The sequence below is a fragment of the Lagenorhynchus albirostris genome, chromosome 20, assembly GCF_949774975.1.
Source record: "Lagenorhynchus albirostris chromosome 20, mLagAlb1.1, whole genome shotgun sequence".
Taxonomy (NCBI): Eukaryota; Metazoa; Chordata; class Mammalia; order Artiodactyla; family Delphinidae; genus Lagenorhynchus; species Lagenorhynchus albirostris.
Genome location: NC_083114.1, coordinates 52,438,242 through 52,464,694, shown reverse-complemented (window position 1 = coordinate 52,464,694; position 26,453 = coordinate 52,438,242). Strand labels below are relative to the sequence as shown.

At 44.1% G+C, this 26,453-nt stretch overlaps 1 protein-coding gene and 1 pseudogene across 2 annotated transcripts in view; one reads left to right on the top strand and one right to left on the bottom strand.

Annotated features, from left to right (window-relative positions):
* Nucleotides 1–24,441, bottom strand: part of RNF157 (ring finger protein 157) — a 77,883-nt gene extending 53,442 nt beyond the window's left edge. For both annotated transcript variants that reach the window (XM_060133437.1, XM_060133438.1), the window contains exons 1-2: nucleotides 24,325–24,441; nucleotides 1,758–1,876 (exon numbers count right to left, since the gene is read on the bottom strand). In XM_060133437.1, the coding sequence (XP_059989420.1) occupies nucleotides 1,758–1,876; nucleotides 24,325–24,412 (207 nt within the window). In that variant the 5' untranslated portion in view covers nucleotides 24,413–24,441. The remainder of the gene's footprint in view (nucleotides 1–1,757; nucleotides 1,877–24,324) is intronic.
* On the top strand, nucleotides 11,637–14,999 carry LOC132511439 (NHP2-like protein 1; annotated as a pseudogene).
* Nucleotides 24,442–26,453: the final 2,012 nt, after the last annotated feature.

Sequence of the window (26,453 nt, the reverse complement as noted above, 5' to 3'; positions counted from 1 at the left end):
CTAATGGCTAAGGTAGTAGCAGCAAAATCAGAGAACAGACATTTGGTAAGTGTGAGCTGTCAGAAGTGAATCTGAAGCAGAAAGGACTTGGTATTTTCTAAAGTACTACTGGACTAAGAATTAGAAGGTGTTGAAGAGGGGGACTGTCACCCCAGATAGAAAGGAAGAAAACAATGAAAACCATCACCACCAACAACAACGTTTTTCAATTAAAGCTCCAGATGGAAGATCATCACCAGATTAACCTTCCTAAAAAGCAAACAAACAAACAAACAAAATAATTTCTCCAGGGCACTTATCTGCCTAAAAACCTTCAGTGTTCCCCAGAGCCTACAGGAGAGAGTGGAAAACGTCTGGAGGTAATGGAGTCCCCACCTACCTTTCCAATCTTGTTTCGCCATCAGGAAAGGTCCACTCCCGCCAGACTGGCTTCCTTATTTGTTCCAGGGGAGGAACAAACCATGCTCATTTCAGCTTTGTATCCCCAGCGCCTATCACAGTACCTGGTACACAGTAGTTTCTCAGTAAATGGTTGCCCATTCAACAGAAACGTGAATGCTTTCAGGCCTGTGCTCTGCACCTCACTCCCGGGAAGCCCCTTTCCCACCCGCCTTGTGAAAACCCAGCCATCCTCCAAGGCCTTGTTCTCCACACCGGCACCGAAGCATCTGCCCTTGCCACTCCCCTCCCCCACTCCCTATTCCTACAGAACCCCATCCCTTCAGACCCTGGGTGCTACTGAAACATTTCCCGTTCCTATGTTTTGTCTGCCCCACTAAACTAGGAGTTTCTGGAGAAAGGCAGGATATTTTGAAGCAATGAGAAGCAGTGGAAAGGTTATGGATCTCTGGCTAGGCAGATCTAGTTATGTGACTTTGGGAAAACGTTCTGTAAAGCACTTCGAACAGGGCCCAGAACATAGTAGGCACTTCATAAAGGCTATTACCGCTGTTCATCTTTCGGAACCTCAGTTTTCTCGCAACCTCACTTCTCTCACTTACAAAATGGGACTGATAATAAATCCTCTGTCAGGTGGGTCTTTGTGAAGATTAGGAATAATGCCTGAGAAGTCTCTAGGGCCTTCCTTAGCACACAGCAGCCACTCAATAGCCATATGGAAGCTATGATTACAACGCCTCAGGCTGGGTGCAGAGAAAGTGCTCCCTAAACGTTTATGGAATGAGTTGAATGAATGGAGAGAGAGACAGTCTGATAGCAGGTCAGATATCAAGGGGAACTTTCTGAGTCATTCATTCAACAGATCTTTATTAAGGGCTTATCGTAATGTCCCAGGCTTCGTCCTGGGTGCTGGGATGCAGCAGTAGGACAGCCCTTGCCCTGTGAAATGTACCTTCTGATGGGGGAGGCAGATACTAAACGGGAGGAGACAGAGAAATAAACACTTATATGGTATTAAGTGCTATGAAGAGGAACGAAAAGCAAGGTGAGGGCAAGCTAGGGGCGGGGCAAGGGCAGTCCGCAGAGGTGGCATTTAGGCAGAGCTTCAGATCCCTAGGAGAGCTGGGCTTTGTGAGCTGTCCTCGCCCGCAGGCAGACTCTGTACTTTTCCACGGGGCGGCCTCTAGTGCCAGGAGACCCTGATCCCTCAAAGAGGCTGCGGTCTGGCTCCCAGGGCCCCTCTCAACTCAGACCAAGCTACAGACACTGCTGAACCAGCAATTACAAACTTATTTCGACAAGACCATTTGACTTGGGCCACTTAGCCCCGCGTGGATGTAAATGGATTACAATCATACCGCAACTGGTCTGTTCCCCAGAAAGTTCAGATCGCTGTTCTCTCCAAACAGGTAGCCTTCGGGATGAGTTGAATCAAACTTCTCTCCTCCCATAATGAAGTGGCTGGCGAAATAGCTTCCTAGAGGGCCAGAGACAGAAAAATCAAACAGAAACCAGTCAAAGTAAGCCAAGCGAAAAAGCTGATGCGGAAAAAAAAAAAAAAAAGGTTAACCCTTCAACAAACAATTAGAGCAGCTTCTAACCCTAGGAAAATGTTCTTCTCTTGATTGGGGATAATGGCACAAAACAAACAAAATCATAGCAGTGAGAACCCAAGATACCAAATATAAAACAGATCACCGTATTCCTTGTGACATTCTTAATTGAATCTTTACCATGATCTGCCTATGATACCATGAAGCAAAAGACCAGAAGGCCCCACAATGCACATGAACATATAATGTATGAACATATCTATGTTATATGTATGTTAATGAACATATATATGTGTTTTGTTCCTGATTTTTTTCCTTACACTGGAAGCGGTTATTCTTTGTTCTCCACCTCTTCAGGAATCTTAACTGCAGGTACCAGCATGCATACACACATACGTTTCTTTGCCTAGATTTGTCATAAGCCAGCTCATACCTATACACAGAAGTCTCAGCACCAACCTACCTATGTGTATACCTCCATAACCCTCCACAGTGAAGGCTCTTTGTTTTTCATATTTGTTTCAAAATGATTGTTTAATAGGAAAATACAAATTTAAATAATACTGCCCCAGGCTTTACCTACCAACTACCACATAGATTATGTAGCTTAATTGGACAGGTTTAGTGCTATGAAAGATACAGACACATACACAAACCCTAGTCTCAAATTCATTAGCAGTGCTGATGGCCAAGGTTACAGGAACATCAGTCACACAGGCTCTCTTTGCCCCACCTTGACCAGCCAGGAGGCAGGGATATTTTCAACTCTACACTAACCAGATGCGATCAGCAGTCAGGGTCAGAATCCCCACCTGCCTTATCCAGATAGAAGGAAGAACCGTGCCAGGACCTGATGGCACTAAGTCACCAAGGGAGGCTTAGGTAACACCGCACATTCCATCTGGGAACACTTTCCAAATCTGATGATTAAACGAATGCTTTTCATGTTGGATAAACAACAAGGTCCTACTGCATAGCAAAGGGACTATATTCAATATCCTGTAATAAACCATAGTGGAAAAGGATAGAAAAAGGAATGTATGTATATGTATAATTGAGTCACTTTGCTGTACAGCAGAAATGAACACTTTGTAAATCAACTATACTTCAATTAAATAATGCTTTTTTTAAAAAAAATAGATCTTTATTGGAGTATAATTGCTTCACAATACTGTTAGTTTCTGTTGCACAACAAAGCGAATCAGCCATATGCATACACGTGTCCCCATATCCCCTCCCTCTTGAGCCTCCCTCCCACCCTCCCTATCCCACCCCTCTAGGTCACCGCAAAGCACAGAGCAGATCTCCCTGTGCTATGCGGCTGCTTCCCACCAGCCAACTATTTTACATTCAGTAGTGTACATATGTCAATGCTACTCTCACCCCAAGTCCTCAAGTCCATTCTCTATGCCTACCTCTTTATTCCTGCCCTGCAACTAGGTTCATCAGTACCATTTTTTTTTTTAGATTCCATATATGTGCGTTAGCATACGGTATTTTTTTTTTCTCTTTCTGACTTACTTCACTCTGTATGACATACTCTAGGTCCATCCACCTCACTACAAATAACTCAATTTCATTTCTTCTTATGGCTGAGTAATATTCCATTGTATATATGTGCCACATCTTCTTTATCCATTCATCTGTTGATGGACACTTAGGTTGGTTCCATGTCCTGGCTATTGTAAACAGTGCTGCAATGAACATTGTGGTACATGACTCTGTTTGAATTACGGTTTTCTCTGGGTATATGCCCAGTAGTGGGGTTGATGGGTCATATGGTAGTTCTATTTTTAGTTTTTTAAGGAACCTCCATACTGTTCTCCATAGTGGCTGTATCAATTTACGTTCCTACCAACAGTGCAGAAGGGTTCCCTTTTCACCACACCCCTTCCAGCAAAAAAAATGCTTCTTAAGCCACATTTCTATAATCTAATTCCCCCACAAAGGCAAGCTGTTCAAAGTGAACGACTCCTACCATAACATACTTTATCGATGCTCTCATACACCCCAGTTCTTAGATTAATACAAAGAACTGATGAATCGGCAAAAGTTTTCTTTACGTGTTATACGGCTTGGGTAAGTGTTTCAATGTTTTAGGTATACAGCAAACTCTAAAAAAAAATGAGATTCAGCACTTTCAGCCTGTGAAGAAGCCACAGCGAGGAAGACAGAGAAGAATGTTCTAACAGAAGAACAGAACCAAATGTTCATTTTTTGGGTTTTCTACACATGGAGCTGCTTTAGTCTAGAAACACTTATTAAACAAAACCACGTGGATAAAATCACTCGCCACAAAGTGAGGCAGTTCTTTCATTAAATAACAGGCAGGAAAACATTATTTGAAAGTAACAGCTGCCAAAACCAAAGCAATCACTGAGGAACCCTTGAAAGTTACCCATCAGAACGAAAACACACAGGGCAGCCATCTGCAGTGATACAACAGTGCGATTCATCATTTAGGAAAGCTTAGTTATCAATTATTTATGTCTAGCGCTTACTAGCCCTATTTTCCACGTGCATAATTTATAGAGAGGGGAGGTGCCTCGTTGCCATAAGCAGAGGCAGCCATCTCAAAGAATCTGTCATTTACTGTTGAACCTTAGTAAAATATATTTTTTATACATTAGACATTATACATTTATTACACATTAGGTGACATTAGAAAAGGGAAAGATGTTTACATTGATGGATGGATGGCTTGCCCAAATCATGAATAAAGAACCGGGAGAAGCAGGTTTGGTGTCTGTGGTACAGGTTGAGTTCAATGTGGGACATGTTGAGTTTCCAGTACCTGGGAGCAGTCAGGTGAGGGATGTGGGGACAATGAAATCCACGGAGATTTGATCCTAGCAAGAGAAGAGCACTAATGGCTTCAGGGTTAAAGTGTTAAAGATGACAGTGTTCTAGTGGAAATGCCATTTTCGGGGGGAGCTGTGACATTAAAAGAAATTATCCAGAAAGCAGTGCAGAGCTAACTGTAGCCTTGCCTGGCATTAGAAATCAAGAGCACACATATACCAAGACCTAAAATTAAGGTCAATAATCCACACATGAAAAGGGGATTTTTCATTTCAGGAGAAGCGTCAATGCCAAGTTCCTGGGAAAAGCTGATCTTCCTTGGTGCACTTATCATTAGGTAAAAGGAAAATTAAACTTAAGACAACCGAAATTTTGTTTTTTCCTCTCTTTGAAATGCACCTCGCTAATAACCCCAGTTAGACTAGAGAGAGAGCAAACTTGCTATCTGCAGCCTAGCTAAAGCATTCTGCCTGTTTGCCCAGGCTGCCCAGAGGTGTGGATCAGGGCACAGTGACCGAGAGCGGCCACATCAGCAGATGGGAACACCAAACACACTAACAATCCTTGAAAAAAAATGCCTTCTGGACAATTTGCACACATTTTTGCTTCTTAGTGTGAACTGCGCTCTAAAATCAGAAATGGTAGGGGAAAAAGAACTGCCCTAAAACACTTCTTTGCCTATTTGCTAATGGGAAAATATACACATGACTAGTAGATAACCTACAAGCTTTCCATTATTAGTTGGCTATAATTTCTTAAACAAATTATATTTAAAACAAAAGGTATGAGTGGGAGGGGAAAAGGGGAATTAGTGTTTAATGGGTACAGAGTTTGTTTTGCAAGAAGAAAAAGTTCTAGAGATTTTAACACTAATGAACTGTACACTTGAAAATGGTTAAGATGGTAAGTTTAATGTTATGTATTTTTAACCACAATAAAAATAAATATCAAGAAAAAAAAAAACCATAACGTATGGCCCAGAATGACCAGTGCTAATACAATATTTTTTCAGTATTTTAAAAAAAGTATTAAAGAAAATAAGGCATCTAGACAAACAAAAATCAAATTACTTACAAGGGAAGAAAATTACACTAGTACTGTTCTTCCAGATCAGCACTGAACAAAGATATGCTAACACAGGACTTCCCTGGAGGTCAAATAGTTAAGACTCCACGCTTCCACTGTAGGGGGAGTGGGTTCAATCCCTGGTCCCGGAACTAAGATCCTATATGCCGCGTGGCGTGGCCAAAAATATATATATGTATACCATGAGCCGTAAATGCAAGCCACATATGTAATTTTAAATTATCTAATAGCCACATTTTTAAAAAGTAAAAATAAGCAAAATTAATTTGAATATATTGTATTTATCCCAATGTTGGATATTCCAATATCACAATAGATCCAAAATATTATTTCAATAGGTAATCAATATAAAAACTTTTAAGGAGTTATTCACATTCTTTTTTCAACTATCCACGAAGAAAAATACAACTATTTGTTACTCAGCAAGAGAACAAAGAGAAATATCTTAGAATTCACTAACTTAAATAATTTACCCAGTGAATTAAGATATTAGGGCATATTCCTAACATCACAATGAAATTCAGTGTTGCTCAGTGAATTCCAGAATTTATGTCTGTCCCAGTGAGATATTCGGACATTTGCCACCAAACCACTATGTATTACCACATCACGCAATAAAGGGTAGTTAAACCTCCTTCCCGTCTTTCTACAACTCTGTATTTAAAGGGTTCCCTAAATGTTAACAAACAGAAACTCTAATTTTATTCTAATTTAAAATAACTTTTCTTTCCAAATCTATGATATTACTGAAATATGTTGGTCTACAGAAAAAGGGTTAGGGGAAAAAACCCAACTGTTTAGGCCTCTAGGTAATAGCAATTTATTTATTGTCATGGCATGATTCCAAATCAAAGATTTTAAGGTTTTTGAAACTTTATATTTTATAAAACTAACAAAATTCAAAGACGCTGCTGAGGAAGCAATAAAATTGTGATAATTTGTATAGAGTAAAAGATGAAGCAAAATATATTTTGGATTTTAGTCACTATCTCATGGTAACTGGGAGTTTTTTTTGTTTGTTTGTTTGTGTTTTTTTATGCGGTACGCGGGCCTCTCACTGCTGTGGCCTCTCCCGTTGCGGAGCGCAGGCACCGGACGCGCAGGCTCAGTGGCCATGGCTCACGGGCCCAGCTACTCAGCGGCATGTGGGATCCTCCCGGACCGGGGCACGAACCCGTATCCCCTGCATCGGCAGGCGGACTCTCAACCACTGCGCCACCAGGGAAGCCCCTAATTGGGAGTTTTTATTGCAAGATCTCTAATCAATCTTCCCTTCTTTTGGTATTTTTTTAAAAATTGAGGTCACAGTAAAATAAATTAGATATCCTGCCTATAAGTGAAAAATACTAATCTTCACCTATTTACTTTTGGACCAATGGAGTTATATCCTTGATTATTGTAGAAAATGGAATTGTACTTAAAAATAACTTCATACAAAATTAAAATATGGGAAAAAATTTAAAAAATAAATTTAAAAATTATGGAAAAACTGGCTATGGAAATCCTATTACGTTTTCATATATCTGAAAAATCTTCATCTACATGGCATTTCAATAACATACTTTAAGCTTAAGGTCACAAAAATAAAAGGAAAGTAACAAAATTGTATTTAAACATCTCTAACTGTTCAAGTCAATTCTAATGCTACAATGCTGCTTTTGTTATTCATGTTTTTCACTTATTTAAAAAAATTATAGGGACTTCCCTGGTGGTGCAATGGTTAAGAATCCACCTGCCAATGCAGGGGACAGGTGTTGGAGCCCTAGTCCGGGAAGATCCCACATGCCGCGGAGCAACTAAGCCCGTGCGCCACAACTACTGAGCCTGTGCTCTAGAGCCCTCGAGCCACAGCTACTGAGCCCACGTGCCACAACGACCGAAGCCTACGTGCCTAGAGCCCGTGCTCCACAACAAGAGAAGCCACTGCAATGAGAAGTTCACGCACCGCAACGAAGAGTAGCTCCTGCTCGCCACAACTAGAGAAAGCCCGTGCCCAGCAGCCACGACCCAACACAGCCAAAAATAAATTAAATAAACAAAATTTAAAAATTATATAAGTAATACCTGTCTTTGGCAAAAAAAAAAAACAACAAAGAAGTACGTAATTTAAAAAGTAATAATCCAACACTATGAAAGGTAACTCCATTATTAACAATCCGTTTGCAGCCTTCCAGATTTTCCTATACATATATAAACACATTCAGGTTTTCTGTTTTGCTTTATTTTGATATTTAACCTAATTGGGATATTACTGATATTGATCTGCATGTTGCTTTTTTCCCTAATGTACTGTAGGCATCGTTCCAGGTCTGTACTTATGGATTGACCTCATTGCCTCATTGTTCTTTTTTTTTTTGACCCGTTCGCTCCGAGCAGCTTGCGGGATCTTAGTTCCCCAACCAGGGGCTGAACCCGGGCCTCGGCAGTGAAAGCACCAGAGTCCTAACCACCGGACCACCAGGGAATTCCCGACCTCATTGTTCTTAATGACTACATAATAACCACCTCTTATTGAGGGCTTACTCTATACCAGTGCTGTACTAACAAGTATTATATAGGTTATCCCTCAAAATCCTATAAGGTGGGTGTTACTAATTTTTTTTCTTTTAATTTTACCAAAGAGGAATTGAATGCACAGACAGTTTAAGTACTTTGTCCAAGGTCACACAGCTAGTAAGAGGCAGTGTCAGGCCCCAAATCCAGCTATTTTTATTCCAGAGCCTGTGTGTACTCTTAACCATTACACTGTAATCCCAATGAGTGCCCACATTGAATTAACTGTTTCCCTACTGATAAACACTCCCTATTCTTTCTAGTTTATGTTGCTTGCCTGCTTTTTTTTTTTTCTTTCTATTTGATTGTTTTTACATCTGGAATTTGTCCTCACGGACTGTATGGGATAAGAATTTTTTTTTTTCCAAATAGGAAATTTTACTAACACCATTTACTGACTATTCCATTTCCCCCACTAATTTGAAATGCTATTTTTATCATGCTATATATACCTAGATCTGAATTCTATTCTATTCTGAACTAGTACAACATAGTTTTAACAACTGTAGCTTTACAGTATTTACAGCAAGGCACATATCAATGGACCCAAACCTTTCCCACATTCTCAAGTCCCCAAACCTGACCCCTCTACCCGTCTTCCTTTTCTTTTGTGGCACTCCCTCAAAACCCTTCTCCAGGGACTTCCCTGGCCGTCCAGTGGTTAAGACTCCGTGCTTCCACTGCAGGGGGCACGGGTTCGATCCCTGGTTGGAGACTATGATTTTGCATGCCGCGCACAGCGCAGCCCCCCAAAAAACCCCCAAACCCTTCTCCATTACGAAAGTTTCATCACCTTACAACCTCCCCATACTTCTATTCATACTTCCTTCCCGTCTCAAGAAGATATTCCTCTTTTCCCCATTCCAAGGTTAACTTCTTCACCTGGGTTCTCATTCCCAACTGCCTCTATGTCCTCCAGACCTCATCAAAAACCATCGTTCTTTCTCAAGATTTCTATTCCCCTCTCTCCGCTGGCCACTTGCCTCATTCTACAAATGTCTTCCCTCCCTGACTAAAAAAACAAATACAAAAACAAGTTCCATCTGCCGTGCCTTAAGACCCACCCACTCACCCATCCATCCATCCACCAGTTCATCCTCTGTCTGCTCCCACCCCACATCCAACAACTCCTCAAATCTTTTTTTTTTTTTCCCCTCAAATCTTTACAACAGTTTCCACCACTGCACTGAAACTCTTCTCTGGAATACCAAAGAGGCCAACTGTCTTTTCCCACAATTCATTCACCTTACGAACGCTCAGAAGACTTCAACACGAATTTCTGAGTCTTCTTCTTCTTGCCCCACTTTTCCACCCAGCCCCAAACATGGATATGTCTCTAAGAGCCCCATCCTCTGCTTTTTTTTCATTCTTCCTCTCTCTCTCTTCCTCACAGAATCAAAGCAAAGGCTTTGACTTAAGACAGAGCTGGATTTGATCCTGATGCCACCATCTACTAGCTGTGTGACCTAGGACAAATCATTTAACTTTTTTGAGCATTAGCTTTATTTATTATTTTGGTTGCAACGGGTCTTAGTTGGCGGCACACGGGATCTTCTCTACGGCATGCGAACTCTTAGTTGCGGCATGCATGCGGGATCTAGTTCCCCAACCAGGGATCGAACCCAGGCCCCCTGCATGGATTCTTACCCACTGGGCCACCAGAGAAGTCCCGCATTGGCTTCTTTATTTGTAAAATGGAGATAATAATACCCCTTTCCAAGGATTGCTGTTGGGATCTAATAAGATAACATTTATGCAGCTGGCTAGGCCCAGCGGGCAATTAATACACGTTGGCCCTCCTTTGCCATCCTCAACTCCCAAACCTTCGCCTCTGATCTTTCTTTGGAGTTTCAGTCCAAATCTTTAACCACCTGCCGTATCTTTTTACCTGGGTATCCCTTCTTTGCCTCAAACGCAGTGAATAACCTTTTCTTCTGGAAGGAGGTGGAATGAAAGGCATTTTATCTTAAGAGTTGGCACCAGAACTCCTCTTAGGGAAGGCTTGATTTTTTTTTGGAATATACATTCACGAGCTACTTAGAATGGAGAATGGCACGCCAAAAGTATGGGTGCTTTTGTTGCTTGTTAATGGCACTCAAACTACTTTGTAATTTGTTTTATTTATTTATTCATTTATTTATTTACTTGGCTGCGCCGGGTCTTAGTTGTGGCATGTGGGATCTTTGTTGTGGCATGCAGGATTTTAGCTGCGGTGTGCAGGATCTAGTTCCCTGACCAGGGATTGAACCCGGGCCCCCTGCGTTGGGAGCACAGAGTCTTAGCCACTGGACCACCAGGGAAGTCCCAGTAAGTTATTTTTTTTTTCTCAGGGGAAATAATAAAGAGAAGAGTCCAAAAAAGGAGAGGTAAGAGGAAAAGAGACATTAAGACAGAGGAAGGCCGGGATTGGTGAGCTGAAGAGCCAGTAAAACTCCCTAGTTGACATACAATTAGGGAGTTTGTATTTCTCCAATGTAAGCCCAAACTTCATCATCCCCCTACAAATCTTTACTAGAATCCACACTTTGTTTTTTTTTTTTGGCGGTACACAGGCCTCTCACTGTTGCAGCCTCTTCTGTGGCAGAGCACAGGCTCTGGACGCGCAGGCTCTGCGGCCAGGGCTCACGGGCCCAGCCGCTCCGCGGCATGTGGGATCTTCCCGGACCAGGGCACGAACCCGTGTCCCCTGCATCGGCAGGCGGACTCTCAACCACTGCGCCACCAGGGAAGCCCTAGAATCCACACTTCGAATAATTTATGTGAATGGAATTTTTTTGAGAAACTGAATAATGGACCTCATACATTTGTTATGAGGCCAAGACAGCAAGCTGGAGCTCCGGGGTCAACATGGTCATAACATGTCACCTGGGAATTCACAGAAATCTCTGAGGGGGCATCAGAAGTCTGTACTCTGATTTGGGAGAATAGGTGGGTTTCTGTCTAATCTACCTAGATTATTTATTTAGTTAGTTAGGCCGCACAGTGCTGCATGCGGGATCTTGGTTCTCTAACCAAGGATCGAACCCACGCCCCCTGTGGAAGCGTGGAGTCTTAACCACTGGACCGCCAGGGAAGTCCCAAATCTACCTAGATTTTGAGGAGCGGTAAAGCCCTGGCCGACATTTGGGAATCAATTCAAAAGCAGTTTCTGCTCCATATTCCCAATTTCTGTCAACGGGGCCTCACTTCTCTTGCTCCCAAGCTAAAAACAGTACAGGCATCAAAGCTACAAAAACCGTGAACATGTGCTTCGTGCAAAGCACCCCGTCAAGACCTCAGCCCTTTCCAAGTTTGATTACAGTGAGTTACCAGGTAACTTTCCTAGCAAGTCTCTATGCTTCCAGTGTTTTCTCCCCACAACCTATCCCTCTAAGAGATAAATCTTCCTTAAAACACCATTTGCTTCCTCTCAAATTTGGCTCCTACCTGTAATTCTGTATCTATCAATACCATCGGCGACCTTTACCCACTACTAACACTATTCTCCACATTGGACTATTGGAGAGCTCTACCTGCCTTCAAAGTCTACCTTCAAGGCCATTAGCTCTCAAGACCCCACCCTTAATGATGAAGCTCTTCTCTTTATTTTATTCAATTGGCATAAACCACTCTGTACTGTTTTTTGTTTGTTTGTTTGTTTGTTTTTTGCTGTACGCGGGCCTCTCACTGTTGTGGCCTCTCCCGTTGTGGAGCACAGGCTCTGGACGCGCAGGCTCTGCGGCCGTGGCTCACGGGCCCAGCCACCCTGCGGCATGTGGGATCCTCCCGGACCGGGGCACGAACCCGTGTCCCCTGCATCGGCAGGCAGACTCTCAACCACTGCACCACCAGGGAAGCCCTGTACTGTTATTTTTAAAAACAGCTTTACTGAGTTATAATATACACAGAATAAAATTCATCCATCCTACAATCAACTATCACCACAATCCAGTTGAAAACACCACCCCGAAATGCTCCCTCATGACAATTTACAACTAATTCCCACTCCCATCCCCAGCCTTAGGTAAACACTGCTCTGCTTTCTATCTCTACATATCTGCCTTTTCTAGCCATTTCATATAAATGGACTCATACAATAATACACCGTCTTGTATCTGGCTTCTTTCACTTACCACAATGTTTTTGAGGTTAACCCGCATCGTGTAGCATATATCAATAGTTCGTTCCTTTAAATTGCTGAATAGTATTGCAATGTACGAATATACCTCATTTTGTTAATCCATTCACCAGTTGATGGACATTTGGATTATTTCAGCTTTTTGGCTGTTATGAGCAATGCTGTTATGAACATTCGCATACATATCTTTGTGTGTATCTATGTCATTTCTTTTGGACAGATTCATAGGGGTGCAATTGCTAGATCATAAGGTAAATTTATGTTTAACTTTTTCTATTTATTTATTTATTTTTGGCTGTGTTGGGTCTTCGTTGCTGTGTGCAGGCTTTCTCTAGTTTCAGCGAGCGGGGGCTACTCTTCGTTGTGGTGCATGAACTTCTCACTGCAGTGGCTTCTTTTGTTGTGGAGCACGGGCTCTAGGCGTGAGGGCTCAGTAGTTGTGGCACACAGGTTCAGTAGTTGCGGCTCGCGGGTTCTAGAGCGCAGACTCAGTAGTTGTGGTGCACGGGCTTAGTTGCTCCGCGGCATGTGGGATCTTTCCAGACCAGGGCTTTAACCCATGTCCCCAGCATTGGCAGGTGGATTCTTAACCACTGTGCCACCAGGGAAGTCCCTAACTTTTTAAGACACTCCCAAACTCTTTTCCAAACTGGCTGTTACCATTTTACATCCCCATCTACAATGCACAAGGATTCCAATTTCTCTGCATTCTCACCAACACTTGATATTGTCTTTTTCATTGTTGCTCTCCTAGTGGTTTTGAAGTGCTATCTCATTGTGGTTTTAATTGTGTTTCCCTAATAACTACTAACGCTGAGCATCTTTCCATGTCTTTATTGGCCATTCCTGTATCTTCTTTGGTGAAATGTCTATTCAACTCTTTCGTCCATTTGTAAATTGGGTTGTCTTCTTAATACTGAGCTGTAAAAAGTTCTCGATATAGTCTGGAAGTAAATCCTTTATGTGTTTTGCAAATGTTTTCATTCAGAAGGTGGCTTGTCCTTTCATTCCCTTAATGTTGTCTTTTGAAGTAGAAACATTTTTAATTTGGAAGAAATCCAATTGATCAGTTTTTTCTCTTACGGATTTTGCTTTGGGCACTGTATCAAAGAACTCCGCCCAATCTGAAACGAATAAATAGTTTCTCCTATGTCTTCTTTTAGGGGTTTTATAGTTTTAGCTCTTGAATTTAGGTCCATTTTTAAAACAGCTTTGGGACTTCCCTGGTAGTCTAGTGGGTAAGACTCCACTCTCCCAATGCAGGGGGCCTGGGTTCAATCCCTGGTCAGGGAACTAGATCCCCATGCCACAACTAAAAGATCCTGCACGCCGCAACGAAAATCTCACATGCCGCGACTAAGACCCAGAGCAGCCAAAGAAATAAATAAATATTTTTAAAAGTAACAATAAAAAAGTTTTATTGAGCTATAATTCACATACCATATAATTCGCCTATTTAAAGTGTACCATTCGATGGTTTTTTATGTATATTCACAGAGTTATGCAACTATTCACTACTATCTAATTTCAGAACATTTTCATTATCCCAGAAAGAAACCCATTAGCAGTCACTTCTCATTTCCCCCTCCCCCGGCCACTGGCAGCCACTAATCTCCTTTCTGTCTATGGATTTGCCGCTTCTGGACACATCATATAAATGGAATTATACAATATATGGCCTTCTGCCTCTGGCTTCTTTCACTTAACATCAGTGCTTTTCAAGTTTCATCCAAGCTGTAGCAAATATCAATACTTCATTCCTTTTTGTTGCCAAGTAACACTCCATTGCATGGATTTACCACATTTTATCAGTTGTTGCATTCACCAGGTGATGAACATTCGGGTTGTTTCCACCTTTTAGCTATTACGACCAGTGCTGCTACGAACATTCAAGTACATGTTTTGGTGTGGATTTTTTTTTCATTTTTCTTGGGCATATATATATTATGTGTGTGTGTGTAACATATGACTGTAATTGCTGAGTAATGAACATTTGAGGCACTGTCAAACTGTTTTCCATAGAGCTTTCTGCAGCGGTGAGGGCTCCAACTCTGACATCGCCTGTGCTCCTTGACCAATGATGATACCATGGAACTGGAGCCAAGATTGAGGCTGATGTAAATCTGAAGGCCTACCCTCTTGCAGATGCCCACCTCACCAAGAAACTACTGGACCTCATTCAGCCATCATGTAACTACAAGCAGCTTCGAAAAGGAGCCAGTGAGGCCATCGAAACCCTCAACAGAGACATCTCTGAGTTCACTGCGATGGCTGCAGATGCCGAGCCCCTGGAGATCATACTGCACCTCCCACTGCTATGTGAGGACAAGAACGTGCCCTGTGTGTTTGTGCGTTCCAGGCAGGCCCTGGGGCGAGCCGGTGGGGTCTCCAGGCCTGTCATCGCCTGCTCTGTCACCATCAAAGAACGCTCACAACTGAAGCAGCAGATCCAATCCATCTAGCAATCCACTGAAAGGCTCTTAGTCTAAACAGGTGGTCTCTGTCAAACTCCCTGCTGACTCCTACCCCAGGGGTTATGTATCGTATTATCTGTTAGCATCTAGTATTTCCAGCTACCTTCTATGGTTATAAAAGATTGTAGCGCTAAATCTGGAAAAAAAACCAAACTGTTTTCCATAGCAACTGTACCGTTTTACATTCCCACCAGCAGGGGACCAGAATTCCAATTTCTCCACATCCTCACCAACACTTACTATTTGTTCTGTTTTGTTTTATTGTGATATGCGGGCTGCGGCCTCTCCTGTTGCGGAGCACAGGCTCCGGACGCGCAGGCCCAGAGGCCATGGCTCACGGGCCCAGCCGCTCCACGGCATGTGGGATCCTCCCGGACCGGGGCACGAACCCGTGTCCCCTGCATCAGCAGGCGGACTCCCAACCACTGTGCCACCAGGGAAGCCCTACTATTTGTTTTTTAAGTTATCACTATCCTAATGGATATGAAGTATTATCTAACCGTAGTTTTGAGTTGCATTTCCCTAACAGCCAATGATGTTAAGCATCTTTTCATTGTTGACATGCTTACTGTCCATTTGTATATCTTTGTTGGACAAATGTCTACTCAAGATCTTTGCTCCTTTTTTAATCAGGTTGTCTTTTTGTTTTTTGAATTGTACAAGTTCTTTATATATTCTAGATATAAATCCCTTACCATACATAAGATTTGCAAATATTTTCTCCCATTCTGTGGGTAGTATTTTCATTCTGTGATCCATTGTGAGTTACTTTTTGGTCATGTGGAGAAAGGGTCTAAGTTCATTTTCTTGCTTGTCAATATCTAGTTGTGCTAGCACCATTTGCTGAAAAACCTATCCTTTCCCTGTTGAATTGTCTTGGTACTTCTGTCAAAATCAACTGAGCATATATATAAGGATTTATTTCTGGCTTGCAATTCTGTTCCATTGATCTACATGCTGTTTCTTTTAAGTTATTTTTTCTTTTTTGATATGGACCATTTTTAAAGTCTTTGTTGAATTTGTTACAATATTGCTTCTCTTTTATGTTTTGGTTTTTTGGCAGCAAGACAGTGGGATCTTAGCTCCCCGACCAGGAATCGAGCCCACACCCCCTGTGTCAGAAGGTGAAGTCTTAACCACTGGACCACCAAGGAAGTCCCTGATCTATATGCTTCTTGTTGTACCAATACCACACCATGGCTTGATAGTAATTTTTGGAATTGGGTAGTGAAAATCCTCCAAGTTTGTTCTTCCTTTTCAAAATTGTTTTGGATATTCTAGGTCCTTTGAATGTCCACATACATTTTAGAATTGGCTGGTCAATTTCTTCAAAAAAGTCTGTTGGAGGGCTTCCCTGGTGGCGCAGTGGTTGAGAGTCCGCCTGCTGATGCAGGGGACACGGGTTCGTGCCCTGGTCTGGGAAGATCCCACATGCCGCGGAGCGGCTGGGCCCGTGAGCCATGGCCGCTGAGCCTGTGCGTCCGGAGCCTGTGCTCCTCAACAGGAGAGGCCACAACAGTGAGAGGCCCGCATACCGCAAAAAAAAAAAAAAAAGTCTGTTGGGATTTTACCAGAAAATGTACTCAATTTTCAGATCAATTTGGAGAACACTGGCATCTCAACAATACTGAGTTGTCCATTCCATGAACATGAAACGTCTATTTATTTAGATCTCTTTAAACTTTTTTAGTTAAAGCATCAATCTCAGCAACATTTTAGAATTTCCATTGTACAAATCATATACTTACTATGTGAAATTTATTCCTGAGAACTGTATTCTTTTTGATGCTACTGGGAATGGCAACAGTTTCCTTAATTTCATTTTCAGATTATTGCTTGTATATAAAAGCACAGTTGATTTTTGTGTGTTGATCTGATCCTGTATCTGCAATGTTCCTCACTCATTTTTTAGTTCTAGTAGGTTTTTTTGTGGAATCTTTGGTATTTTCTATACATAGGATCATGTCATCTATGAATAAACACAGTTTCACTTTTTTCTTTACAATCTGGTTGCCTTAATTTTTTTAAAAAATGTGTTTGTTTGTTTTGCCTTATTGTACTAGTTAGAATCTCCAGTTAATACTGAATGGCAAAAGCAGGCGTCCTTGTCTTCTTCTAGATCTTAGCAGGAAAGCATCTGTATCTCACCTTTAAGTAGAGTGGTAGTTATGAGCTCTTCGTAGATGCCCTGTATCAGATTGAGGAAGTACCCTTCTATTACAAGTTTGCTGAGTGTTTTTCATCTTGAAAAGGTGTTGGATTTGTTAAACGTTTTGTCTGCATCTATTGAGATGATCATGTAGTTTTTATTCTTTATTCTACCAATATGGTGTATTAACACTGATTGATTTTTCAGATATTAACCAACCTTGCATTCCTGAGATAGATCCCTGGTCATGGTGTATTCTGTATTCTCATTTATCTCTGTATGCCTGCATTCTATCTTTGATACTAGATGATAAGCACTGAAATTTTGGAAGGAGTGTAATTTTTATTTTTTTATTTTTGGCTGCATCAGGTCTTAGTTGTGGCACACAAGATCTTTCATGAGGCATGTGGGCTCTTTGGTGTAGCTCTCAGGCTTACTTGCTCCGCGGCATGTGGAATCCTAGCTCCCTGACCAGGGATCAAACCCGTGTCCCCTGCATTGGAAGGCGGATTTTTAAACACTGGACCACCAGGGAAGTCCAGGAAGGAGCGTAATTTTTAAATAATGATTTTTAAAGACTGCAATTTTTAGACTTTTAAAAATATGTTTTCCCAGCACAAGCACTCTTTCAGAAACTAAAAACTTGAGCTCAGCACCTATTTAGCAAGAATAACTTGTTAAAATAAGAAGCCACTGGGGGGACTTCCCTAGTGGCGCAGTGGTTAAGAATCTGCCTGCCAATGCAGGGGACACGGGTTCAAGCCCTGGTCTGGGAGATCCCACATGCTGCAGAGCAACTAAGCCTGTGCACCACAACTACTGAGCCTGCACTCTAGAGCCCGTGAGCCACAACTACTGAGCTCTCGTGCCACACCTACTAAAGCTCGCATGCCTAGAGCCCGTGCTCCACAATAAGAGAAGCCACCACAATGAGAAGCCCACGCACCACAGCGAAGAGTAGCCCCCCGCTCGTCGCAACTAGAGAAAGCCCACGCGCAGCAACAAAGACCCAATGCAGCCAATAAATAAATAAATAAATTTATAAAAAAAAATAAAAGAAGCCACTGGGAATTCCCTGGCAGTTCAGTGGTTGGGACTCTGTGCTTTCACTGCTGAGAGCGTGGGTTCAATCCCTGGTTGGGGAACTAAGATCCCATAAGGCTGCGGGGTATGGCCAAAAAAAAAAAAAAAGAAGCCACTATGACTGTTAATTTTTATGTCACCTTGGCTAGGCTATGGTGGTCAGCTGTTCGTCCAGACACTAATCTAGATGTTGCTGCAAGGATATTTTCTGGATGTGATTAACATTTATAATTAGTTGACTTTAAGTAAAATAGATTACCCTTGATAATGTGGGTGGGCTTCATCCCATCAGTTGAAGGCTTTAAGAGCAGAAACTGAGGTTTTCTGGAGAAAAAGAAATTCTGCTTTAAGACTAACATAGAAATCCTGCCTGAGTTTCTCATCTGGCAGACTGTCCTACAGATTTCAGACTAAAGAATACAATGTCAACTCCTGTCTGAGCTTCCAGCTTGCTGGCCTGCCCTACCAACTTCAGACTTGCCAGCCCCCACAATAATGGAGGCCAATTATATGTATTTATCTCCCATTGGTTCTCTTTCTCTGGAGAACCCTGGCTGATACAGCCATCAAATAGCTTATATTGTTAATCCTCCCTTCTGTGACCCACATCATGAATTACAAAGTTGATTCTGAGGGCTTCTATCCTGCTGATTGCCACAGGCATCAAGATCACAGGATCAGAATCTATACACTGGTGCACAGCACAACTCATGATAAACACGTAGCAGGTGCCCAAGAATGTGCACTGATGGCAATAAACAGAAAGAGAAAAGAGACGCTCAAGAACAAAAGAACACAACCACCATCATATAAGTAAGTGAAAGGCCCCAAATCACAAGACAAAATCAAGAAGTGAAAGAAATCAGTCTGCTCTTAATGAAGTAAAGTACAAATAAAGCAAAAGTACTGGAGGTTTCGAAAGTAGAAGAATTACCACGTTTTAAGTGTTCAGAAATAATACTGGGGCTTCCCTGGTGGCTCAGTGGTTGAGAATCCGCCTGCCAATGCAGGGGACACGGGTTCGATCCCTGGTCCGGGAAGATCCCACGTGCCGCAGAGCAACAAAGCCCGTGCGCCACAACTACTGAGCCTGTGTTCTAGAGCCCGTGAGTCACAACTACGGAGCCCGCGTGCCACAACTACTGAAGCCCACGTGCCTAGAGCCCGTGCTCCGCAACAAGAGAAGCCACGGCAATGAGAAGCCCACGCACTGCAACGAAGAGTAGACCCCGCTCGCCGCAACTAGAGAAAGCCCTCGCGCAGCAGCGAAGACCTAACACAGCCAAAAATAAACAAATTAAATAAATATATTTATTTTAAAAAAATAATAATACTAGCGTTTGAACTCCTGATCTTGATGATTCCATCATTAAATGGAAGAACATTTACATTTTTTATGGTATTAAATGTATTTACTATGAATTTCAGAAACCTACTTAATCTTAGGTAACGTACCAATCAAAATGTGCCAAAACCAAATAATTCTTTATTCTGCAGTAAGTTCCATCTTTGAAAGCCCCTGGTTTCGAAACATATTTACCTGATGCTCCTAAAAGCTAAGAGAAACTTTTATAACTATTTGATAAGCAAAGGCTCAGTACCCACGCTTTAGAAATGTGGTCTGCCCTAGGACAGACCCACTTGACAAGCATATGTGTACTCCAATATAACAAAAATTTGGAAGATGATGATGTTAGCTGCTCAGGACTCTGATTACCATTCTGAATTTTTATAATAGGTTTCCCTCTTAACACCTGAGCAAAACGAATTACTCCTATTTTCCAATTTGCTCAAATATGTAAGAGAAAAATGAACTAGATTTATCAGGTACTGAATTAAAATGGATTAAATTGTCTTTATAGTATGCCTATTTCTTCCTAGACAGAGAAAACAGAAATAATGACTCATATCAACATGGGGACCCCTTTCAAAAGTCGGGCCTACACGCATAAAAACAACCACCTCAGCAAAGCCCTAACTTTGCTGAACCAACGATCATGGGCTTTGAAAGACGCAAAGATCTCAGAGAAGGATTTAAAAGCACGTATGGTTTCCAACTGAAAAATTACGAAGGCACGACCAAATGCAGAACAGTGCTATAAATAGCTTTCTATGATAATGTAGAAATACTCTACAGAAACAAACTCCCATCATACCTTCTGCTATTTAAATGAGTAATATTTATGTATTTATTAACAAAGCCCAAAATCACCTAAGAACATATGTATAACATTAATCATTGCTGCATTGTTTGCAACAGTAAAAGACTGAAAAAAAAAAACCACTCCCAAATGTTCACCAATAGACTATGTTAAAAACTGATAGCATGTGCACACAAAGGAATGTTATACAGTTGTTTTTTTTAATAAAAAGAACAACAACAAAAAACCCTCTCTAATATGGAGAGAATATAAAAAGATCTCCAATATGTTTGAAAGTAAACAAAACAAATATAAAACAAGGTGCAGAGCAGTCTAAGTAGCATGCTATGCTTGTATTTACACAAGAAACTCTGGAAGAATTCCAGAAAGTGGTTACATATGTACGGGAGGTGTATGGGGAGGAACTGGGTGGATGAACAGCTACAGTGAGAACTAGACTTTCACTGTACGCCTTTTCATTCTTTTAAACTTTGAACCACGTGACCATATTACTTATTCAAAAAAATAAATACTTCTAAGTAATTTTAGGCTATTTTATTTTCACCTATCTCTATTAAAGAAAAAAAAAGCTGTAAACCCAAGTTCCAACATGAAATCGGCTGTTCTCAATACTTTTTAAATGTTTCTAGTTCAATGTGCATACAAAACTAAGGGGTTCCTTTAAAAACACAAAAAAGAGGGACTTTCCTGGTGGCACAGTGGTTAAGAATCCGCCTGCCAACGCAGGGGACAAGGGTTCAAGCCCTGGTCCGGGAAGTTCCCACATGCCGCGGAGCAACTAAGCCCGTGTGCCACAACTATTGAGGCTGCATGCCACAAATACTGAAGCCCGCCTGCCTAGAGCCCATGCTCCACAACAAGAGGAGCCACCGCAATTAGAAGCCCGTGCACTGCGATGAAGAGTAGCCCCACTCGCCGCCAACTAGAGAAAGCCCGCGCGCAGCAACGAAGACCCAACGCAGCCAAAAAACAAAAAGAAAGAAAAAGCAATTTCTTCTGGGCACTGTGACCATCATTACTGGGACAGATGACCATGTGCTTGCTGAAACAACTACTCCAAGGCCATCGAGTAACAGAGACTTTCCATTGAGCCAGAGGGCGGTCTCAGCTCAGCCAGTTTAGTCACCTGCAGAAAACTGACTCTGCTATTTGCTTTGTTCTACTTTCCATACTCAAGATAGGGAGACCTCAAAATCAACCCAGTCTGATTTTTCGACAGGGAGACAGGCCTCTGAGTTTTGTCTCAGTTCTGATGCAGAATAGCCTCCATTCCACAAACCATCAAGGACAAGTTCAAAATTCAATTCCTTGAAAAAGGCAGAGGCTTTGGTAAGAAGAGCACTAACTTGCTGGGTAACCCTGGCCTTACCAGTTCATTTCTCTGGGCCTCCATTTTCTTACCGGTGAAATGAATGGGTCTGGGGCCAAATTCTCTGCAAGATTCCTTTGGGTCTAAAATACTATAATTCAGGGACTTCCTCCGTGGTCCAGTGGCTAAGACTCTACATTCCCAATGCAGGGGGCCTGGGTTTGATCCCTGGTCAGGGAACTAGATCCCACATGCCCCAACTAAGCGTTTGCATGCCGCAACTAAAGATACCACATGCGGCAACAAAGATCCCACACGCGGCAACAAAGATCCCACACGCGGCAACAAAGATCCCGCACGCGGCAACAAAGATCCCGCACGCGGCAACAAAGATCCCGCACGCGGCAAATAAGACCTGGCACAGCCAAATAAATAAATAAATTAATTTAAAAAAATAAAATACTATAATCCAATAAAGAGTCAGGTAAACCTAAAGATCAGATGAAGGATAGGAGATGCCTCTAGACTACAGCATATTTTCACGTACACAAAGATTTGCTGACTGGGACATGAATGTTCTGATTCCTATTTTCCGTGTTTTATCTTAAACATACATAATTTGGTCCACTTGATACAAAGATTTCTCTCATGCAAAAGCTCTGACTAAAAATGAGTTACCAGAGACCTCCCTGGTGGTGCAGTGGTTAAGAATCCACCTGCCAATGCAGGGGACACAGGTTCGAGCCCTGTCTGGGAAGATCCCACATGCCGCGCAGCAACTAAGCCCGTGCACCACAACTACTGAGCCTGTGCTCTAGAGACTGCGAGCCACAACTACTGAGCCCGTGGGCCACAACTACTGAAGCCCGTGTGCCTAGAGCCCATGCTCCACAAGAGAAGCCACCACAATGAGAAGCCCGCACACTGCAACGAAGAGTAGCCCCCGCTTGCCTCAACTAGAGAAAGCCCGCGCGCAGCAACAAAGACCCAACACAGCCAAAAATAAATAAATAAATTTATTTATTAAAAAAAAAAAGAGTTACCATTAGGTAAAACTTTTAAAAGATTGATAGAGTGGAGAGGATGATTTAAGACTGTAGGTATGGAGGGTGCTGGTTAAGAAAAGTTTTAGTTTGGTCCATTATCCTTTGATTATCACCATCCAAGATTCATACTTGTATTAATATCCTTTGAGGACTAGCCCTCCAGTGATTTACCTTTGCTTATTCCCATAAGTGAAGGAGGGGTGAATACTCTTCTGAGGCAGCAAATTCTACTACAAACTCCAAGCCAGCAAAACCTGCTCCATATTCTGAGCAATAAAAGCTAAGTGATTTCAGAAAAGAAAAATCCACACTACTTGTGCATATTTTTGTCTACTAAAAAGCAAAATGCATGCTTCCTTTAGCACTGGTTTCCTATAGTCATAATCAGCTAGAGCTTTATTAAAACACCAATGATGCACGGCTTTATCTTGGACTGTTCTAAAGCAAGCTCTTAAGCATATTCATCTCTGCAAGGATTCACTCTTTGGCACAAATCAGTGAGCAACACAGCTCTGGCAGGCACTCTGCAGGGTGCAGGTTCATTGTCTGGTCCCTACTTTGGCCTGGCACAAACTGGACAGACTGCTGAGAAACCAGCTCATCTCATTACTATGTCTTTATTCTCCTGCTGCAATTCTGACATCTCTCCAAGATCACGAAAATCCTCATCAGGTCCTAAGCCAAAGAGAAGATGATAGCCATGGGTCCCCAGAAGTTTTGAGAAAAGCAAGGAAAAATAAAGAGCAGAGAGTTAGGTCACATGCCAGCTGTTCAGAATTGGCTGGTGCTCGATCCACTAGGCATCCTCCTTGCGCTGTCAAAATTCTCCTACACTTCCAATATTTATGCTACAAACCAGAGGCTGGAGACATTCATCTTTTTAATGATTCTGAAAACAAACAGAATACTTCTCTACATTTTAAATACCTGTGCCCTGTCCCAGAGCTATCTTCATTCCAAAAACCAGGCTTGCCACTACTTTGGCAAAGCGGCAACCCGAGTGACTCTGATACTAGATTCCTCAACATTTCTGTTAAACACCTTCTTTCTTCTGACAGCCTCTTAAAAAGCACCAGTACAGCCAACGCATTTTCGGCCTCCATCCTCCAGCAGGCGACGGGAGCTTTCCCCTGAGAAACCTAATTCAAACCTGTGTCTGTCCCTCCCTCTCCGGAGGCCACCAGGGCCAGCACCTGGCACAGGCGCCTGCTTCGGATGCCAAGCCCGCCTGACCTAACCCTCAGCTCCCGAGGGGAACAGACCACCGGGCGGGAAGGTAGGGATGCAGCGCTGCGGCCAGCGGGAACCCGGCCTGCGCCGCGGACACCCCGCCCCTCGGGAGCCGCAGTGCCCCGAGCGCACGTCTCTTGTCACAGGACCGACTGCGTGGGGGCCGCTCCCGTCCCCCGGCGGAAGGGCTGCCCACTCCAGCGACCCGGCCAAGGGCCCTAAGGCACCCCTCCAGACCTCCTCCAACACCTCCCACCCTCCGAGATCGCTCTGCAGCGACGTCGGCCTCTGCGTCCCCGGGACCCTCGGAGCCCTCGCGCGGGAGCACCGCGACCTCCTCCCGGCCCTGGGTCGTGCTCACCGGACTTGGGCGGGTAGCGGTACACGGAGTTGGACGGGATGTCCACCTCCTCCACGCCCGCGTGCTGCCGGCTGGTCAGGGCCCCCATGGCTGCTGCGCCCGCGCCGCCCTCGGCGCCTCACCGCGGCCGCTCGACCCGCGCCCGATGCGGTGGTCGGCTGCCCGCCGCGGACGGCTCCGCCTCGGTGCTGCGGCTCTTTCGGCGAGGAGCCCCCGGCGCGCCGCGCACCATCCTCCGCCGGGCCCCGCGGCGGCGCCTGTGCCGAGGGGGGCTGCGGGCTGGGCCGGGGGCGCCGCCGCCGCCTCAGGCCTGGTGATGTCAGCGGCGGCTCGCGCGCGGGGACCGCGGCGGCCAAGGCCAATGGCGGGGCGGGGCGGGAGCGGCCGCGCCGCGCCGCGCCAGCCAATGGGCAGCGGGACGCGGCGGAGCGGCGGCCGGGCGCGCGGGGCCGACCCGGGGCTCGCGGCCCTCCGCGGGCTGAAGGCGCCGAGGATGCGTTGCCCCGCGGAGCCCGCTGACCCCGTCAGGTGACCGCGCGGGAGCCGCCTCCTCGCCGCGCTCCAGGCCGAGGCCGGGAGTTTGGTCACCATTGTCCCCCAACATCCGAAAGGCGCACGCGGCTTCCCGGCCCGGGGGAAGCCTTCTCCAGCCCCACCCCTCAGCATCTGCCAAAGCCAGTGGTCAGAAACCCCGCAGAGGGGCGCCCCAGTCTCCCAGCCGGGGCAGTTCGGGTGGGTTCCCGCCCCCAGAGCCTCAGCCCCAAAGGGGCTCCCAGGGGGCGGGGAGATTGGTGAGTGCTGGGGACCCGCTAGGACGAGGTCGCCGTCCCTGTCACTTAGCTCCTTTCAAAGCGCAGAAAGCTATACATGTTCTGTTTATGGGTCCCTTGGGCAGCTCATGTAGTCCTGAAGTTAGGGGACCATCAAGCCAAAGGAAGATCAAGACATTCAACCCCGGACTCTGCACCTTCTGGAAACTTTGGAAAGCCCTGCGAGCGAGGAGAGTCGACGCAGTGGGACGCGAGTGGGCCAGGCAGAGCGGGGGCTCCTTTGGATGAGAGCACACACCCAACAACAGTGGGATGCTTGGACAGGCAGAAGACGTCACTCCAGAGCTTAATTACAGACATTTGTGTTTTAAACCTTTTATTTTTTTTGAGTGTGTGTCTGGTGTTTTTTTCTGAGAGGGTGGACTGATCAGCAAGAACTTCAACTGCTAGAACATGATTTCAAGAGCGTCTCTACACACAGTACAGTTTGGGGCCTCGAGTTCCCTTGATTAGGTTTGCAAAGCCATACCAGAGAGTCTCTTTCCTGATTGTCTTTTGTAGTTTTCATCGCCCTCTCTTCAGCTTCAGACCTGGTGACGAAGATACTGACGCCCAATTGCCTTGGTGTTCTCCAAGGTCCCCAGGAAGGCAGGAACACATCCCTGTCATTTTTTTCGACTGATGCCGAGGAGGGCCTGAGCGACAGGGCAAGTCCCTGGCCCAGACGAGCGGATGGGCAGCCTCTCCCAAGTACCAGGTCTCCCTAGAGGAGTTCAGATCCTTGCCCCCAAGCCCTCGACCCTCATCACTAGAAGGCTTTTGGACATACCTTTGGAAGGGACCTCCTGGATACTCCTTTCACCACACATAGGCCCACCTTGTAACTATTGGGTAAAGGGAAAATACAAGTCATCTAGAACCGCCTCAAAGCAGAAGGCCTTCAGCACTTCACAGAGTAAAATGTCTTATAATCTTAGACCCTGTTAAGAAGGCTTTGTCCTTCCTGCCCTCAGCATTTGGTAAAGGGGGCACCATCCCCTTAATGGGTTTACCCACGTCTTCAGGTTTCTTTGTCCCAGCCAGAGCCAGGCAGGTTGTGGCTCAATGAGACAGCGCCATCCCGTTGCTTGCAAGGATCTGTTCTTGTCCCTGCCTAGGGTCATGAGACAGAAGAGAAAAGGAGGGAAAATTCTAGCTCAAAGAGACTCTCTGTGAATTGAATTAGAGTCCCACCGTCTACTAATCACATAATGTTACAGTTTTGGAAAAGAAAAACCTCTACCGGTGCTCAGGGTGCAAGCGAGATAAGCAAAGCCTTGGAAGAGCCGCCACTGCATTCCTCCCAGGTCCTTCCCTGGT